This window comes from Mauremys reevesii, linkage group 8, assembly GCF_016161935.1.
Source record: "Mauremys reevesii isolate NIE-2019 linkage group 8, ASM1616193v1, whole genome shotgun sequence".
NCBI lineage: Eukaryota > Metazoa > Chordata > Testudines > Geoemydidae > Mauremys > Mauremys reevesii.
The window spans coordinates 104,750,583-104,770,279 of record NC_052630.1 but is presented as its reverse complement, the minus strand read 5'-3'; the positions used below and the strand labels follow the sequence as shown (position 1 = coordinate 104,770,279).

Here is a 19,697-nt window from a genome sequence, read left to right as displayed (position 1 = left end):
GTGGGGTCAGAGTGGAAGATGGGGATAGAGATGGGGAGCAGAGGCTGGGCTAGAGGAGGCAAGAGTGGAGTGGGGGAACTACCAGGCGTTGAGTGGGTGCAGGGGCAAATGGCAGACAGGGATGTAAGAGGTAATAGTGGGTAGGGGAGGGGACGCAGCTGATCAAAATGAACTAACAAACTGTTTGTGTGGACTCTGCTGCCACACTTTAACAGTTCATTGCTTTGCTTTGCTTTGATCTAGTCCTCTTTGAAACAGGACTAAATAAAAGCGAACTAACAAACTATTCATGTATACCCTGCTGCTGCCCATTAACTGGTTGTTAGTTTGCTTTGATCTAGTCCTGTTTCAGAGGACTAGATCAAAGCAAACTAATTAGTGGTTAATGTGTGGCAGCAGGGTCCGTATAAATGACAGAATTCACTGTTCTGTGACAGTGGTGACCTTTCACAGTGGAGTTGAAATAAATGGCAAAATTAATGGATTCCATGACAGTGGTGACCACTGTGACAGAATCATAGAATCACCTAGATGATGTCAGGCTTAGGCCCTATAGTGTTAGGTGCTGTATGAACACAAAATGTAAAGGTGGACCCTGCCCCCAAGAGTTAATCTAAGTAAAGACAAGAGTGAGCAGGTGGATATAGACAGATGGAGCACAAGGGAACACTGCAACAGTATTGGTCAGCATGATAGGCAGTGATCTCAGCACATCAGCTTACTTGCCATTGTCAAGTGTTTTGTAGGCACTGTGGCACAGTAGAGTTTTAAAGAGGACACTGAGGTTGTTTTGCGGTTGTTTTCAGAGAGCTCCTCCCACACGTGAAAGAGCAGAATAGAAGAAAGCAAGAGGGTGGTTGACTGAAAATGTTAAAAGTGGGCAGTGAAGGCTGGCATCATTGAAAGTGAAGACAAGTAGTTTGCATTTGATGCAATGGAGAAAGGGGAGCCAGTGGCCGGATGCAGAAGGAAAGGAGATGTGGTCAACGCTATGAGCTACGAAAATGATCTCTGCACTTAGCAGCAGTGTTTTGAATGGCTATAAGGGACAAGGTTGCATTTGCTAAGGCCAAAGAAGAGGATGTTGGAGTAGTTGAGATACAAGACGATGAAAGCCTGGGTGAGAGTTTTAGCTGCGTGGCTGAGGAAGAAAGGAACAATCATCAAGATTTAGACATAGCCTGGATGAGAGTATCTAAAGAGAGGGTCAAGTCAAAGATGGCACCTGGGTTCCAGACCTGAGTGATAGGGAGCATAGTGTTGTTGTCACAGTGATTGAGGGGCTTTCGGGGGGTGGAGATTAAAGCTCTGCTTCTGTTCAAATACAATTTCCTGCTCTGCTACAAGCTTCCTCTGTAACCGTGGGCAAGTCATTTTGGCACAGATTTGTGTAAGTGTTTAGGCATTGCTCTGCTCAGCACGGCAAGGCCTACATGACTTAGGAGCCTGTCTCATTTTTAAAAGTGACTTGGGCACTCAGCAGCCTAAGTCCAATTGACTTTCATTGAGACGTACACTCCTAAGCATCCAAATTGCTTAAGACTCTGGCCTGGTCTACACTATGGCGTTAGATCGACATATGCCACGTTAAGTCGAATTTATAATGTGCATGTCTACAGTACTGAACCCTTTCCACCGACCTAAAGGGCTTGTGAAATTGACATCTGTATTCCACCTCGGCAAGAGGAGTAGCACTAGAGTCTACCTTCCCGAGTCGAATTAGGGGTGGTGTAGACACAATGCTGTGTAATTCGATGGGTTTGGCCTCAGGGAGGTGTCCCAGAGTGCTTCAATGTGACCGCTCTGGACAGCACTTTCAATTCCACTGCAGTTCAGCCAGGTACACAGGAAAAGCCCTGGGAACTTTTGAATTACATTTCCTGTTTGATCAGCGTGGAGAGCTCACCAGCACAGCTGACCATGCCTGCCCAGGGCCGCAAATGTGCTCCAGTGTGGAGCATACAGGAGACACTGGCTCTGATTGCTGTGTGGGGAGAAGAGTCTGTGCAGGCAGAGCTCTGAACCAGAAGAAGAAATGCTGACATCTCTGCCAAAATCGCGCAGGGCATGGGGGGAAAAGGCTACACCAGGCACATACAGCAGTGCCGTGTGAAAATAAAGGAGCTCAGGCAAGCGTAGCAGAAGACAAGGGAGGCGAACAGTCACTCTGGTTCTGAGCCACAGACATGCTGCTTCTATGAGCAGCTGCATGCGATTCTATGCAGGGACCCAACCAGTACCCCAGCGCTCTCCGTGGATACCTCCCAGGGGCCCCAGGTGGCCACGGGCAAGAATGAGGAGGACATTGTTGATGCGGAAGAGGCGGAGGAGAATGCACAGCTGGCAAGCTTAGGATCCATTCTCCCCAACAGCCAGGACGTTTTCCTAACTCTGGAGCCAGTCCCCTTGCAGGACCTACTGTTGTGGGACTGTGATGGCGGGGAAGGAACCTCTGGTGAGTGCACACTTATAATCACACTACAGAGGTTAAATGCAATTGTGGTTAATGTTTAATTTGAGGTAAACAATTGGGATACAGTGGCGGCCAGTCCAGCTTCGCAAAGGGTGCTTCCCGGAGAAGCCTGTGCCAACAGTTTCCCCACCAAAAAATGTCCCTGGGTGTGCCCTGACATCTCCTACCCTTTCTTGTGTGCTTACCATGCCTGCTTGCAAACTGAAATCTGCTGCCAAGCGCTCTGCCATGTGTTGTACCTTGCTGGTAGGCGCTTCCTTTAAAAGACAAAATGTGGCCTCATACCTCACAGCAGTAAATATATTCCCTGAAGCGTTTCATTCATTGCAAGAGTTAACCTTGTGTTTTCAACAATGCATGTTTTTCCTTGAAGCTGCAACATTGTCTGTGGGTGCTTCCTCCACACCAGCACAAAGGCTGTCCCAGATTAGAAGGCGAAAAAAGCGGACAAGGGAAGACATGTTCTGTGATTTGATGCATTCCTCCAAGACTGACAGGGCCCAGCTGAATGTATGGAGGCTTACACTGTCAGAGAGAATGCGCACTGATAAAGAAGGCAGGAAAGCATGCAGGGATCAAGAGCGTAACACGCAAGAGGAGATGTAGTGGCTTATGGGGGAGCAAACAGACATGTCAAGGTGTCTGGTTGAGGTGCAGGAAAGGCAGCTAGACCTTAGAGTCCTGCTGCACCCAGCGATGAACCAGCTGCCCTCCTCACCAAGTTCCATATGCTTCTCTCCCAGACATCCTAGAATGTGTGTGTGTTGGGGGGGGGGAAGCCCCGTTATCCCTTGAACTCAACTCCAGGGGATGGTTCATGGAGCAGAAGGCTCTCATTCCTACAGCTTTGATTGCTAGACAGTACAATTGTAGTAAGCTACATGTCCTTGCCCCTCCCCCACCATGTTATCAGAACCTTAGACCCGGGTTATCTTTGCTATTCATTGCTGGCTCTGTTCAGTGTTTGTTAGCATAATCAAAATGCATGAATTGAAGACAAGAGGCTCTTTATTCAAGGTGCACATTGTGGTTGGTGAGGGTTTAGTTTACAGGGTGGTACATGCAAAAATGGGGGCAGCTTGGTAAGGAACAACGCACACAACTGTCACATCAGTGTTGGATCATTTATGAAACTGGTTTTCAAAGCCTCTGAGAGATGCCTCAATCTGTTCTTCTTATTGCCCGGGTGTCTGGCTGCTCAAAAGGGGCTGCAAGGCATTCTACCTTAACCCCCCACCCTGCCAGAAACTTTTCCCCCTTACTTTCACAGATATTATGCAGCACACAGCAAGCAACAACAATGGGAATATTGCAGTCACTGAGGTCTAACCTAGTGAGTAAACAGCGCCAGCGCCCCTTTAAACATCCAAAGGCACATTCTACCACCATTTTGCACTTGCTCAGCGTATGGTTGAGCTGCTCCTTATTGCTGTCCAGGCTGCCTGTGTACGGCTTCATGAGCTACAGGAGTAAGGGGTAGTCTGGGTCTCCAAGGAAACTATTGGCATTTCAACATCACCAGTGTTAATTTTCCTGTCTGGAAAGAAAGTTCCTTCTTGCAGCTTTCTGAAGAGACCAGAATTCCTAAAGATGTGCACGTCATGTACCTTTCCCGACCATCCCACATTGATGTCGGTGAAATGGCCCTTGTGATCCACTAGCGCTTGCAACACCATTGAGAAGTACCACTTGCAGTTTATGTACTCTTTGGCAAGGTGGTCTGGTGCCAAGATAGGGATGTGTGTTCTGTCTTTCGCTCCACCACTGTTAGAGAACCCCATCGTGGCAAAGCCATCCACTATGTCCTGCACATTTCCCAGAGTCACTATCCTTCTTAGAAGAAGTGAATTGATTGCCCTGGCTACTTGGATCACAGCAGCCCCCATGGTGGATTTACCCACTCCAGACTGATTCCCGACTGACTGGTAGCAATCTGGCGTTGCAGACTTCCACAGGGCTATCGCCACTCACTTCTCAACTGTCCGAGCAGGTCTCATTTTGGTATTTATGCACGTCAGGGCTGGGGAAAGCAATTTGCAAAGTTCCATGAAAGTGGCCTTACGCATTCGAAAGTTATGCAGCCACTGCTCCTCATCCCATACTTGCATAACTATGCGGTCTCACCAGTCTATGCTTTTTCTTGGGCCCAGAAGCAGCGTTCCACTGTGTCAACAAGCATGGCTGCCGCTGCCAGTGTTTGCGGATTGCTCTGTTCCATGGCTTCCAGCAGGGCTATCTGCGAGGCATCACATTCTTCCACGTGGCAGCTCCTGGCTAGGCTCTGCAAATATCACAGGATGATGTGCGAGGTGTTTGTGATGCTCACAACAACAGTGTACAGCTGAGCAGGGTCCATGCTTGCCGTGCTATGGCATCTGCACGAGTAACCCAGGCTTAGGTGCGTAAATGATTGCTGTTGCTTTCAGGGACGGAGGGAGGAGACAATATGTACCCAAAACAACTCCCGAAAATGTTTTTGTCCCATCAGGCATTTGGAGCCTAACGCAGAATTCCAATCGGCAGCGGGAACTGTGGGATAGCTGCCCACAGTGCATCGCTCCGTGAGTCAATGCTAGCCATGATAGTGAGGATGCGCTTCACCGATGGAATGTGCATAGTGGGGACATGCAGCATTGACTTTGTAAAATCGGAGAATAAATGTCGACTTAAATAAATTTGACCTAATTTCATAGTGTAGACATGCCCTCTGACTCCTAAGTTACTTATGTCTCGCATTGTTGAGTGGAGCAGTGCCTAAATACCTTTAAAAATCTGGGCTTTAGTTTCTCTTTGCCTCAATTCCACTCTGTGCAGTTGGGATAATAGTACTTCCCTAACTACAGGGGTGCTGTTAGGATAAATGTATTAAATATTGTGAGATGCTCAGGTATATGGTAATGGCGGCTATATAATTACCTAAGGGCATAGGTGCTGATTTATTTTTGCTGGTGGGTGCTCCTCTCCCCTCCCTCCCTCTCCATGTTAGCGGTGGGCTGGCCTTGGGAGGGAAGAGGCTGAGGGGAGGCGTGGCCTCAGAGTGGAGCGTGGGTGGAGCAGAGGGTGGGACCATGGCCCAGGCGCTGGGACCAGCAAAAGATTAATCTGGCTCTATGGGTGCTGAGCACCCCCTATTTTTTTTTACAGTGTGTGCTTGAGCTGCAGCGCACCCACTGAGTTGGCATCTATGCCTAAGGGTACATCTACGCTGCAGGAAAACAAAGCAAACAAAAAAACCCACAGCAGCAAGTCTCAGAGCCCTGGTCAACTGACTTGGGCAGCTCACGCTACAGGGCTAAAGATAGCAGTGTAGACATTCCTGCTGGAGCTGGAGACCAGGCTCTCAGACCCACCACCTGGCCAGGTTTCAGATCCTGGGCTGCAGCCCCAGGAGGAAAGTGTATACTGCTATGTTTAGCCCCATAGCACGAGCCAAGGGGTCACTGCTACCTAGATTCAGATTACTGAATGAGTTAGAAGTGGAAAGAGAGATTTCCCTTACAAGTAAATAGGGTTTCTGCAATGAAGCATTTAGTAATCTGGAACCCTCCAAGGCCTTTATATGTTTATGCTCATAAATAACTAGTTGTCGCACTTGTTATTTACAAACCAATTGCAATTTTATATAAATTTTTAAAACAAATTAAATTTTACAATCTTAGTCTAGTCAGAGACTTGCAGTGTTTATTTGGTTTACTTCTTTAGTAACCTGCAAGCAAGTTTCACTTATAAGAATTTGGTCTATGTATGTTCCAGATAGATGCACACAAACACAAGTTTCTCTTTAATGGATACAAGTGAACAGGCTGGACTGAATGAGTGTTTGCAAGTTAGAAGGTAGTTCTAGGAAGCCAGAGCTACACAATGAGAAAGATGAATAAGACATATTCATTATATAAATGTGTGTGATATGGTAGTGTGTAGCGTACCAAATCTACAGAATGAACAATAGCAATGTTTTCCAGTTGTTCTGGGGTGAACAACTCTTAAACTATTATTGAATGTGAAAATAATCACTTTGAGCCAGATGCTTACTTGTTCTTATCTACTTTGAAGAACTAATTATTCCTGTTGTCAGTTCTATCAAAGCTTACAAAAGTGCTTCCATCTCTAAATTACTATAATTAAAGCTATAACTTCCATATCTAGTTAATGTTGCCATGCAGCTGGTGCTTTCATTAATGTGCAGATTTCAGATTTGAATATTTTGCTCCATTGTGAACAAAAATTCTTAAATATTTGTTTTCATCTTCAAAATGCCTGTTTCTCATAAAAAAGAACTTTTTGTGAAATAAGTCAACAAAAGACAGTTAAAGATCTTATCTGAAAGTTGCTTTTAAAGACAGAGGAAAATCCAGTTAATAATTAACCTTGGTTTAATGCTGTTTATTGTTAGGGTTAGGCAAGACAAGTAATCAAGGATAATCTTCTGCAGCTGTATTAGTTCTAAAATATGGATTCCATTTAGTAGGCATGACTCTACTGTACATCAAATATTGAGCCCACTTGTTGGATTTCTGGAATGAAACCTGCTCCTAAAAGTGATAGTACTTGAAAAGTGCAACAGGTTAGTCAAGCTTTTAAAAAAATTGGGTTGATGTAAAGAAATCACTAGTTAGAACACAGACTTCTCTTATAACCCTTAATTCTTCTATAAAAGAATTAAGGGTTAAAATAAAAATCTGCATGATTTTTTAACAATTTTACTGAAGTTAGAATTTATACCAAATCCTATCCAAAGTTTCATATAGTTAGTGTAAACTTTTGTCTACTATAGATACATTTTTTCTGTTCAATCTTGCATTGGCAAGGAGATAGACTTGAATAACCTGGCAGTTTCTCTTTCATCTCTAATATCTGTGATTCTAAGGTACTATTTAACAACAATGAATATATTTATTTATTCTCTCATTGGCTTTTCTGTGGTACTCATTCCCATAGAGTAAACTCCTCACTGACGTTAAGAAATGTTCCTCACAGTATCCCTGTGAGCAAGAGAAGGAGCATGAGTGAATTTTGGTGTTAAAATTATTTGATAATTGATTTTATTGTAGATTGTATTGAAACTGAAATATTCATTGTTTTCATTGTCAGCCAGAAAGTTAATACAAAACTAGGTGTATTAGTTAGTCTTTTATAGAGGCTTGGAATAAAATGACTCAAGATTTGTTAGTATGTTACTGGTTCAAAACCACTAAGATTGCATATAGCAATCAGGTACTTTAACAAATGTTCTCATAAATTACCTTGGAAGAAGAGTGTCTAACTACAGAGCACATGTCAGAGAATCCAAAACTAGTGTCCAGTTACCCAGTCCAAGTCCAATGTCCTGTAGTGTTCAATTTCAAGAATGCACTTAGAGTATTTTAGCACATGTAACAAATGTTATTTTTACTGCAGGGAGAGCAGTTAACTCTAGAAATAGTTTAAATTATATTTTCATGGTGTCAGTAAAGGTATTGTTACAAATCTCTCAACATAAACAACTACCAGTTTATTGTGTCTGGTAAAAATAATTGGGATTTAATTTTTTTTTCTAGATCCAGAATAATTTTTGGCAGTACATAGTTTTTGTCAAGAATACAGGGTGTGCAGTCCAAGTAGTGTGGTGTGCAAAGAGCCAATATAGTTGACAGCAGTAGTAGTCTGAATTTGACATGATTCCAAATATGTTTAGCATGTTAGTTCTCTATTGCACAAATCTGTGGAAACAAGAAATCCTGTAGTAGTAAACTACACCTTGTTTAAATTAAAGCAATGCAGGGGTAAATTTTCAGCCATAATGGGTATCTAGGTAACATCTGTTGTTATCAAAGTCCACATCTTGGGTTGAATTGTGAAAGCAGGACAGGGTGAGGTCAAAGGCAGAGGATAGTTTGGCTAGTCTTTTCATGGGTTTAATTAAAATAATTAAGTAAAAGTAATTATTGGCTTATAGACAATTATAAAACTCAGTGTATGTGAGCACTGGGTGAGAGTTTTCTTTCTTTCTTGTTAAAATACTAAGAGGCACGTAGAACTAATCTGAGTGCTGTAACCATCTGACTTCTAATTTTGTAAACTTTGTCCTTCCTTTTCCTTCCCATTTTTGTTGCTATCTTCTGTCATGCCATATTTTATGTTGTAAGCTCTTTTGGGCAGGGAAATGTCTAGCACAGTTTGGAGAGTTTATAAATAGTAAAGAGTTTAAGGCCAGAAGGGACCAATTAGATCATCTAGTCTGACCTCCTGTATATCACAGGCCCTTAAACTTCACAGTTACCTCTATACTGAACCCAATAACTTGTTTGATTAAAGCCTATTCTCTGGAAAGACGTCCAGTCTTGATTTGATGGCATCCAGAGATGAAGAGTCCACCATGCCCCTTGGTATTTTTTTCCCAATGATTAATCAGTCTCACTGTTCAAAATGTGGGACTAATTTGAATTTGTCTGGCTTCAGCTTCCAGCCATTGGTTCTTGTTCTGCCTTTCCCTGCTAGGTTAAAGAACCATTTTTTCACCCTGTATTTTCTCCCAGGAAGGTACATAAACACTGTAATCAAGACACCTCTCAAACTTACTTTTGATAAGCTGAACAGTTAGAGCTTTTGAAGTCAGTCCTTTCACTGTAAGGCATTTTCTCTAGCCCTCAAATAATTTTTGAGGCTTTTTTCTGCATCCTCTCCAATTTTTCAACATCCTTCTTAAAATGTATACACCAGAACTGTAGGCAGTATTCTACTACTGGTCTCATCAGTGCCATGTATAGACGTGAATCATCTCCCTACTCCTGTTCACTGCTTCCCTGCTCATATAACCAAGAGTCGCATTAACCTATTTTTGCCTCAGCATAGCCCTGAGAGCTCATGTTGAGTTGCTTGTCTGCTGTGACCCTTAAACTCTGTTCAGAGTCCCTGCATTCCAGGACAGTCCCTTGTTCTGTAGGTATGACCTTCATTCCTTGTTCCTAGATGTATAACCTTGCACTTGGGGCTGTGTTGAAACATGTTTTGTTTGATGGACCCAGCTTCCTGAGTGATCCAGATCTCTCTGTGACTGCCTTTCCCTCCTCATTATTTACCACTTGCCAAAGATTTGCATCATCTCACATTTTAGTAGTTGTGATTTTATATTTAATTCCAGATCAGTGATGAAAATGTTGAATAGTGAAGGGCCTAGTATTGACCCGCCTAGAATCTGACTAGAAAGACCCCCATTTAATGTTTGCCTATTGAAAACTACTTAATTTTCATATACAGTACTTCATATTAACATACTTTGGTTGTGTTTACCGTGGCAAGGGTTTATTATATTAACAGTATAAATGGGATGCTTCTCTGGTATTAGTCTTTGAACTCAGTATTCTATTTTGTGTTCTGCAATAATGGAACAGAGTAACTCAAGATGCACATTAAGAATCTGTTTATAAACGATGAGATTTTAAGCTTCTCGGGCTCATGCTGTTAGATTTTGCATACTATGTGCAAAGTAGCAATCAATTTTTGAATAGACTCTTGCTGAATAGTACTTAAATGTAAGTGAGGATTGTATTGAATCAGCTGTATAATTTTCACAGAAATTTTAAGTACACTAAAGAGCTAGAGTGGCAGCTAATGGTGCTTCAACTTTACTGTAATTTATTGGCAGTCCAGTTGTGATTTTTTTCTGTTTTTAGCATACTCTAACTTCTGTTTTGAACAACAACCAGAAAAGCTTACTATGTTCAAATAAAAATTAATGATCAGCTACACTAATGGTTCTGTGACTGTAAAATAATTTTCCATTAAATTGTGGTAATTGGGAGTTTGATAACTGCTGGAATGTAGTGTCAGACTAAAGGACCAGTGAACATTTCAGTACCTAATATTTTGCAAACAGAGTTTGGAAACAATTATGTCAATGAGAAGCTTTGTATCATATCTTTTCAGTGGTATGCATTAACTGCTTATCTTGTTACAAGACACTATAAAATAATATCAATTTGATTACTGTTAATTTTTCTTTCCCGCCATGCCACATAATTTCCAACGTCGTTTTAGTAAACTCTATCTTGAGAGCCACCAGAGCAAAGTAGAAATGCTTTATGATAACTGAAAGAAGCTTGGAATTCCTGTTGTCAAATTAATCTCTAGCAATTCATGAGATGCTGCTGCTGAACTCATATCACAGTCTGAATAGGAACAAAAACAAAGATGGTAATTAGAATATGATTTTATAAACCGGAACTGCACAGCTTCTTTGGTCTAAAAACATTTCCCTGGTCCATTACAATTGTTTTTAGGACTAATTAAACTTTTCCAAGAACTAGACCTGGACCAGTGAGCAAAGGGAGAAAACACTGATCTCTGGAAACAGTCTAATTTTGAAACCTCTCAATAGCAAGTAAATAAATAAATAAAATGCACACAGGGTGCCAAATTCATTGGTGGAGTAATTCCATTGAAGTCAATGGAGTTGCACCTGTTCAGAGTTTGGCCCTGAAACTTTGCTCAATTCATGTTATTGTGGATGGGTATTGCAGCACCTGTAATGAAGACCCTTTGATTCGCAGGGTTTGTTTGGAACTCACCTTTGGATTTCCTTGCTTTGAAGGGTGAAATCCCACTTGCATCTTCATGTGCTCTTTGCAATTTTGCTAACACTAAATTAAAAAGAAAATAAATACATTGGTCAGTAGTATATTCTCACGATATGACGAATAGCAGTTGTAATAAATTTTAATATCTAACAATGTAACATATAAAATAAAGAATTTACAAATCGAAATGGAAGTACACACTAAAATGATGTAAATGTTTTACTGTTTATGTTTTTGTGATATTAACAATTGATAAAGCCATGAGAAGGGCGTGTTTTTCAGAAAGGAGTGAGAAATTTTTTTGGTAAACTATATTCACTGATCAAAACAGCATGCAACACAGAATGCATTAATATCACTTCTACAGTGTATTATAAAATCCTGTTGTTGACCTAATAACTTTTAGCCCTGTGTACTTATTATTTATCTGCAGACCCAACTTCAAAATTAAGTACATGAGGAAATGTGAAGCCAAATACTGATCCTAGTCAGCAATAGGAAATCTTGCTGGTTCTTCCTAAAAATACTGTGGTCCTTTGTTTAAAATGGCTCCTCATCATTATTTCATTTCATTTCAGTTGTCGGACGAGCAACAGGAAGAGCTTGATTGTAACATCCAGCACATCTCCAACACTCCCACGACCACACTCCCCGCTCCATGGACATACAGGTAACCAGGGAACTGTTTTATACCTGGGAATCATTAGTAAAATTATTTCATTATTCATTACCATTGACCGAGTCCATTTATATTATAAGGCAAATAAGCTATTCGGAACTGAATTCACTAAATTGTGTGTGATTTGTTAATTCATTTTCTTAACTTCACTGACAAAGGGGTATAGCATCTTTCACTTCTAACTAGATGTTTGTGCCTCACTCATCACCATGGTATCTGTGTCCTCCTCTGATGCTGTAAATGATTTGGCCATATTGAGTGGGTACTAATTTTTTTTAGATACAAAAAAAATAACAAATGATTATTTTAATTAATAAAAGTTGATTTTATTCTGTGAAATGTAAAGAAGGCCTGGGCTCCCGTTCCCTTCATCCTGCCTTCTTCGTACATGGAATGACCTCTCATTCCAAGTGCTCCAGTCCTCCATCGTATTCTCCATCAAATCCCTCTGAAGAACTTACCCCTAGCCCGTATCACCCTAATCCTCTTTTCTCCCAAAAGAAATGTAAGACAACGGGGACTGCTAGCTAGCTGAATCTTCATTGTACGAGCAGCAGCTTGGAATTTTGGGGACTGTATAGGGTTATAAATCTGTCTGGCAGAGGGCATCCAGGAAATGCCACGCAGTTAGACTATGACTGTGTGGAGACTGTCAAAAAGCTAATTTTTTAAAGGTGGCCTCTGTTGCTGTTTAAACATGACCAAATTCGAAAAAGTGTTGCTAGTGAAATTATTTGAATAAAATGTAATGCTTGTTTGAACTTCTTTGTAATATTCCCTCATAGTAACAATAGGAGATACTAGCTACTACTGCTTGGCATGCCAGAGATCACATTCCTTGAAGTAATAATGTTTCTTTGTGGTATAGATTTTAGAGTTTGTTTCCACTTCACTGTTGCCAAGCCCAAGGGAAATTTCTGGTTTGCTCTAAAACTTTTGGTACAGTGTATTTCTTTTACTAACAGCATCTGTTTTCCTAGCCCTCGCTGTCCCATTCGTGTTTCTGGCAGTTACAGATTGCGACATCAGTATTGTTTTTGGTCTGTTATTTGTGGGTAGTTTTAATTACAGTTCTTGTTGTAGCAATTGCAAGTTTTTTAATATTTCATAATGGGAGAGCAGAAGGGGAGTGAGGCTCTAGGTGCCCTGCCGTCTGTACTGAACATACCTTTACTGTGCATACCAGTCTCCCTTTCCATTGAAGAGCCTTCTTGGTGTGCAGGCGAGCTTTCTCTTTGAATAATAGCAGGCCAGCCTTTGCAGCTGCTACAGAGCCCACCTGCCTCCTTTTTGGTTCCTTCTATGGAACTTTTCCAAGGACCTAGGAAACCCGAGAAAATAGCCCTCACCTTAGAAGGGAGGAAAATATGAAGGCACCCTCCAAGTATTAGATATTCCCGATCAGACAGGTATCCAAGATGCTGCAATTCCAATCCCCGGCCACAGACAAAAGATGAAAAAGGATGTCTACTTTTCTGGAAAAGGTGACCCTGAGAGAGCCTTCTCAGTCTACTCTGAAGAGCTGGTTTTGACCCTATCCTGGTGGAGAAACTCCAGAGTCTAAAATAACCTTGCCAAGAAGCATGAATAGACTTCAGTAACATTCCACAAACAACATTCTTGGTCTCTGCTTCCTTACTATAATATTATGTTCTTCAAGTGTTTGTCAACATGGATTTTCCTCTTGGTGCATATGCGCCCATGTGTGTAAGATTGAATAGCAGTGTTCGTGGGGGCCACACTTGTGTCCCAGCCACCCTCTTGCTTCCCATAGTTGAGGGCATAAGAGGTTGGATGGCTGCAACCCACATTCTGTTCTGCATAGGGGGAAGGGATAGCTCAGTGGTTTGAGCATTAGCCTGCTAAACCCAGGGTTGTGAGTTCAATCCTTGACGGGGCCATTTAGGGATCTGGAGCAAAAATCTGTCTGGGGATTGGTCCTGCTTTGAGCAGGGGGTTGGACTATATGACCTCCTGAGGTCCCTTCCAACTCTGACATTCTATGAGCTTCTATAGGTTCTTACATTGTGCTCATCACTATAGTATTGGAACACCTTTCAGTAGTGCAAAAGCATTATGGCTAACACCTTTATCACATTTCTATGAGAACATCTTTCCTGGTAGCCATCACATCAGCTAGAAGAATAAGAGAGATCTGGATCTTCAGGGTGGGCCCTCCATTAACAGTCTTTCATAAGGATAGAGTCACTCTTAAACCCAATGTTTCTTCCCAAGGTAGTCTCCAACTTATATCAATCAGTTAGTTCACCCCCCTGTTTTCTTCTTTATGCTGCTTTTTGACCTGGGTGAAATAACACTCTACATGTTGGATATCGGGAGAGCATTGTCCTTTTTATGTAGTTAGGACCAAGCCATTCAGGTAATGTCCAGACTCTGGTGTTTGAGAGTTGTTTGGGACAACCTGTCTTGTCCCAGAGGCTGTCCAGGTGGGTCTCAGACTGTATTATGACTTGTTAAAACTGGGCTAAGAAAGATTCCCTCTGGACACATTAGGGCTCATTTCACTAGGATTCAAGCAACCTCTGCAACCAGTTTGGATAGCATCCCCGTATCAGAGAGTTGTGGATCAGTAACATGGAGCTCAATGCACACATATACCACTCTCGATTCTCCAGTTCAAGGGTACAGATCAAATGTGAGTTTTGGTAAGGCAGTCCTGCACTCTTTTCAAGTAGGACTTCCCTTGCCCATCTCCAGCTGGATGGGTGACTGCTTGTCAGTCACCAAGAGTGGAATTGGTGAGGATGATTGCTCAAAGAAGAGAGAATGATTAGTTAACCTGCAGCAACCATGATTCTTCAAGATGTATTGTTCACACCGATTCTGTGACTCACCATACATCCTCTCTAGGCACAGCCCTTTCTTATGGGATTCTTACTGACAAAGGAACTGAGTGCAGATTGTGACTGCCTCACAGCACCTTTGACTCTCAGCTGCGAGAAGCTTAGAGGGTGTCTGGGGCACAGGCCTGGCCCCAATGGATGCTGCCATTGAAAATAATCCAATTTTATGCACATGGGATGCATGCACACCAAGAACTGAATCTGTGTGGACAGCACATCTTGAAGAACCACAGTTACTGTAAAATAAGTAACTAACTGTTCTTTTCATTATGTTCAGAGTTCCTTATGCTGATGACAGTGTATCCCCTAACTACACTGTGACGTACAAAATTGAGGAAACGCTCAAGAGAAACTACAAATTGGTAGCAGCTCAGTTGGAAGTAGGCATTTGCTTCTCTGTTTCCGGGGCCTCTTATCTTGGATGGGTGACATCCAGCTTAAAAAAAAAAAAAAAAACCCTCCAGAGAGAGCCTAACCACTGCCCGTTGATTTTTGACAGAATTAGCACTATTATCTCAGGATTCCCTAAAAGCACAGTCATTGACGGACAGACTCTGTTGTGAATTATTTTAATGAAATTCTCCTGTAAAGAATTCAGGATCTTCAGCTTGAATTTTAATAGAGCCCTAAAAATAGTCACCAAGGCATTTACTACTTGCTGCAGAATCTCAAAGAAAGCACCCTCTCAAATCCAACTGTTCTGGAAATGTCACAACTCAGAAACTTGCCACAGAGCAGTTCCACTTCCATATGTACTCACTGTTTTTTGTATTACTCTGCATGCCCAGAATGTTTCTTCAAAAATAGTGGTGGTGATAGCAACAGCTTTACAAAAGGAGTAGCTTAGAGAATATAGGATTTTTCACTGGTAAGAACCCTCCACCCCTCTTAGGTATTCATATAATGCTTATTACTCTTAGTACTCATCTTCCTATGTTAGGATTTAACTGATTCCATTTTAGTTATGGAAGCGTTCAACTAAGGAGGTACAAAAAGATGCCTCTGAAAATGTGAAATAAATATTTTTGTTTGGATTGATTGCTATCTGACTGACAGAGGGCCCCAAACTCAGGTGTAGTTTGACGTCTATATTTGGTGTGTGTAGCGGGGCAACTCCAGTCAGATCAATGGGGTCATGCGTGAGGGGGTGGGTCAAATTCTGTGTCTGCCTGAGGTTTTCAGTTGAGGGTGGCAACCCTCCCCGGCCCCCTCCAAACTACACCCATGCCCAAACTATACAGTCCACATAAGTGTAGCCATATCACAGAAAACAGGCAGGATTTTTTTGTGGGGGTGTGTGTGTACACACAATAGAAGATGCTTCTATTCTCTCCACCATCCCATTTCTCCCAACTCACTTCCAAAATGAAAAGTTGGTCTTCGCTTTCTTGTCATTATGTCAAATTTCCCTACACTATGTTGTGCCAGAACCATGTGGCATACTGATGTCTAGAAACTAGAGTAACTGAACAGTGGTTTGTCATGGGTAATTACTTCAAGTAATCCTTTCCGATGTGTTTCTATGTTGCATATTGGATTTAACCTATTAATTAAAAAGATATACTTTGTAACCTCCATAACTGAATAGTCTGTAGAGAAAAGGAGAAATTACCGGATAATAGGAGTTCTCTAAAGGTAGAATACTTAAGAGTCACCTTTCTCCCTAAGAAAGTCATTTATCTGTAGACAAAGTCAGATTAATATTAGAGCTCTATGTGTGTCATAAGTATTTCTCTTAAATATTCTAGCCAACTTGTGGAATGAAGAGGTCAGGCTGTCATGTTCGATTTGATTCATTTTATAACTGTACATGACAACCATGCTTGTGCACTTACACAGTTTAAAAAGCATATAGTGAATTTCAAAGCATTAAAAAGCACCATTCTCAAATGGCCTTCACTGCACTGAAAACAAACTCTTCCCTAATGTCCACTCCATAATCTCACTTGCAAACTTTAAACACCAATAGGCATACAAACAAGCTAGGGAAGGGTTCTTAGAAGGATTCATTTTCGTAGGTGCCATTCACCACAAAATGAAATTCATCTCAACACCTATACCATAAGGTTCCTCTTGCTGGGATTTGCAAATGAGATCAGTGTGCATGGAACAGTACAATCCATTCAGGAAGAGCTTTCTTTTAACAGTCCTTGATGCTGGAAAATGCATTTCCTTACATATGAAACAGTATAAAAGGGGACCAGCTGAACAGGTGTTTCCCCGTCACTTGAGGATGCAGCAGCAAGTTCTGGATGTTCAGAGAAGGGGGTTTCTGGCATCTTTTTTAAAGGGTAAAACAAGGGAAAATGATGGATGCTGTGACTTCCCTGTGATCAACTTCAGGCTCTGTTTTATTTACAAAGCAAGCAACCACTGAAAACTGTTCTAGGAACTTTCATTGGCTGTTCACCTGAGAGGTGTTCCATACAATACCATGTATTGTTGTAAGCCTGCTTGTCTACCCCTGTGTGAGAGAGACAATCCTATGAATATTATTGCCAGAGAACTCCAACTGCAAATACTATTCTTACTATGAAACTGTATTTTGAGTAGTTAACATACTGTTCCATTTAATCTTCTAGCTCTACGCCCTAGTTTGTTAAAGGTCAGATCTCTCTAATACAGAGAGTATTCCAATAATTTAGTACTTCAGAACATTAGCAGTGGCCAATTGTGCATATTTTTGAAAATTCAAATTAGTAGAATGAGGATTCTATTTAAAATGTACTGTAAAACTTCGGCAGAGGAGTCATGACAAGAAACATAATAGTGCGTTATTAACAAACATACCGGAAAAATAAAATGCAGAAAATTGTGATAAGACCATATGAGTACAGATAATATAGCAGGACCTATTAATACCATGTATAATCTCACCTTTGTAATATTCAACTTCCATTTAAGTTTTAAGCAACAATATGATAGCTACATTGTAGTCATTTAGTCTATTCCAGGTATCTTCACAGTCCTGTTGTGCCTGACCCCTTGAACTCCCACAGAAAGCAATATCAAACCAAACAACAAAACAGAGAATCTTCCTCCCCAAAAGATCAAAACAAATGCAAAACCCAGAATACATAACTATCTGCTTTGAAGATGAAACCTTCATTCTGGAGAAGCCTGTCACAGCTCCATAATTAAGACTGAATTGAAGTTTGCCCTTAAAGGAGGGATTCATTCTCTTGATTTATATGAAGAATAGAGCAGTTTATTCTTCCCAAAAGTACAGCATTTAGTGAGTGAATGAATTTTCTGAGAACTTACAAGTAAATGTGCTTATTAGTGATCCATTTAAAGTTAGTTAATATTTCTTTAAGAAATGTAGCACCCGGCATCAACTTTTTTTGGGTTCCAAATAATCTCAGTTCAAGCGTTGTCTATCTACATAAAAATGTCAATCTCGAGTAGAACATATGCAGTGGGTAGGCTTTGAAAACAGACTGTTAGGATCAATGGTAGTTTTTTCCATAGCTGAAAGTTTCTCCTTTAGCAGAAGCTCAAAAAGAATGTTCTCCTTCAGACAAATTAATGAAGAATTGTCCTTTGTGAAATAGTTGCATTCTCATAGTCCCAATGGGACTCGGGCCACAGGCTGCACTCAGTTAGTACAGCCTTTTTAAAAATGTCCTCTATTTCTCATTGTTCCCCAAAGGACCAAAGTCACAGGCTGCCTTTAGTAACGCCTCCTGCTGCTGCCTCTGTTCACCTGCTCCTCTCAGTGTCCCTCTCTGCGTCCTGACAGAGGAGGGAGTCGTCATCTTCCCTGAGGACAGCTTGATTTCACTCTCATTGGGAACAATGTAAAAAATGCTTTTACCAAAAATTGCTTACTTAAATTTCTCTGGAAATGTAGTCATTCTATGTTTTGCATTTATGAGCTGACTTTGAAATGCTTCAATAATTTCTCCTTCCCCCAGGCAGTTAGAGCTCTACTTATCCAAGGCCTTATCCTGACATTCATTTCACTTTCTTGAATACTGCAGGCATCTTTTTTTCCCATCAAAGGCAGGGATATTTATTCTAGTAACTTTCATTATGCTCATATTAAGTGCCTGACTACCGCACACTTCGCTTGGTGAGAGAAAACCCATATTAGTAGTATTATTATTCTGCTAATTCATTGTAGAGCTTACCAACTAAGCTAGTGTCCTTTAACAAGGCATTTTAATACTAGTAGGCTGGCTTGGACTCACATTTATCTTTCCTCTCCTTAAATAATTTAATCATGTGCAATCAAATTATTTTTCAAACAGGACTATATTAATGTGAACTAGAACCTTTTAGTTCGCTCCTGTAACACCCAGAGAGGAGAGTTTGCACTGGTATTCATATCCCATACTACGAACTGCAAGTCAGTGTAGACATAGTCCCACTTTCCTAATAATGACACGTAGCTGAATTGGAGGCTTATCTCATTTATCTTTAGCTTTAGCAATCTTTAGTATAATTAAAAACTTATAATCAAAATAATTTTGAGTAACTGAACTAATTGACTAATGAGACTTCTTCAAATTTCAGTATTATCTATGTGGGTGTTTTAACACTTTTCAGTGTGCTCAGTCTGGTACAGAGATTCTGTACCACTAATTCCTTGGTATCCTCTTTTTCAGATTTGTATGACATATTTCTATCCAGACTCTGGAATTTTAATTAGGTCCCATGTGAGTGATTTCTAGTTCGAAAATGAAAAGCAATTAGTTCTACTCTACTCTACTCAAGTCTGGGTGAAGCTTTTAAGAAGCTTCAGGGAGAAGGGGAATTTCTACTTTCCTTTAAAAATTTCCCAGTACTACTGCATCTGCTGTAGTTGAAGAAATTTTAATAAGAGAAGCCCAAGTGTGTTGGTCTCACCCGGCAAAGATGATATAAACCTATTTATTCTGTGAGCAAAGGTATATTCTCCTGTTGCTCAAGGGTTAGAATTGCTACTATTGGATCTGAGACTCCTTACTCTTAGTCTCAAGTGATGCTTTTACAAAGAGTGACTACTCATTAGATAAATCAACACACTGATACAAGAATGTTAATGATATAGGAATGAACCTTTACATGTCCTAGATATGGTCGAGGGAAAGGGAGTCTGGCTGAGTCATCCTTTCAGTTTAACAATCCCAGAATGCCCTCGT

At 41.0% G+C, this 19,697-nt stretch overlaps 1 protein-coding gene across 6 annotated transcripts in view; it reads left to right on the top strand.

Moving 5' to 3' along the window:
• The window catches only part of MAST2 (microtubule associated serine/threonine kinase 2), a 345,729-nt gene that overhangs the window by 241,465 nt on the left and 84,567 nt on the right, over positions 1-19,697 (top strand). For all 6 annotated transcript variants that reach the window (XM_039483465.1, XM_039483464.1, XM_039483463.1 and 3 more), the window contains one exon: positions 11,607-11,698. In XM_039483465.1, the coding sequence (XP_039339399.1) occupies positions 11,607-11,698 (92 nt within the window). The remainder of the gene's footprint in view (positions 1-11,606; positions 11,699-19,697) is intronic.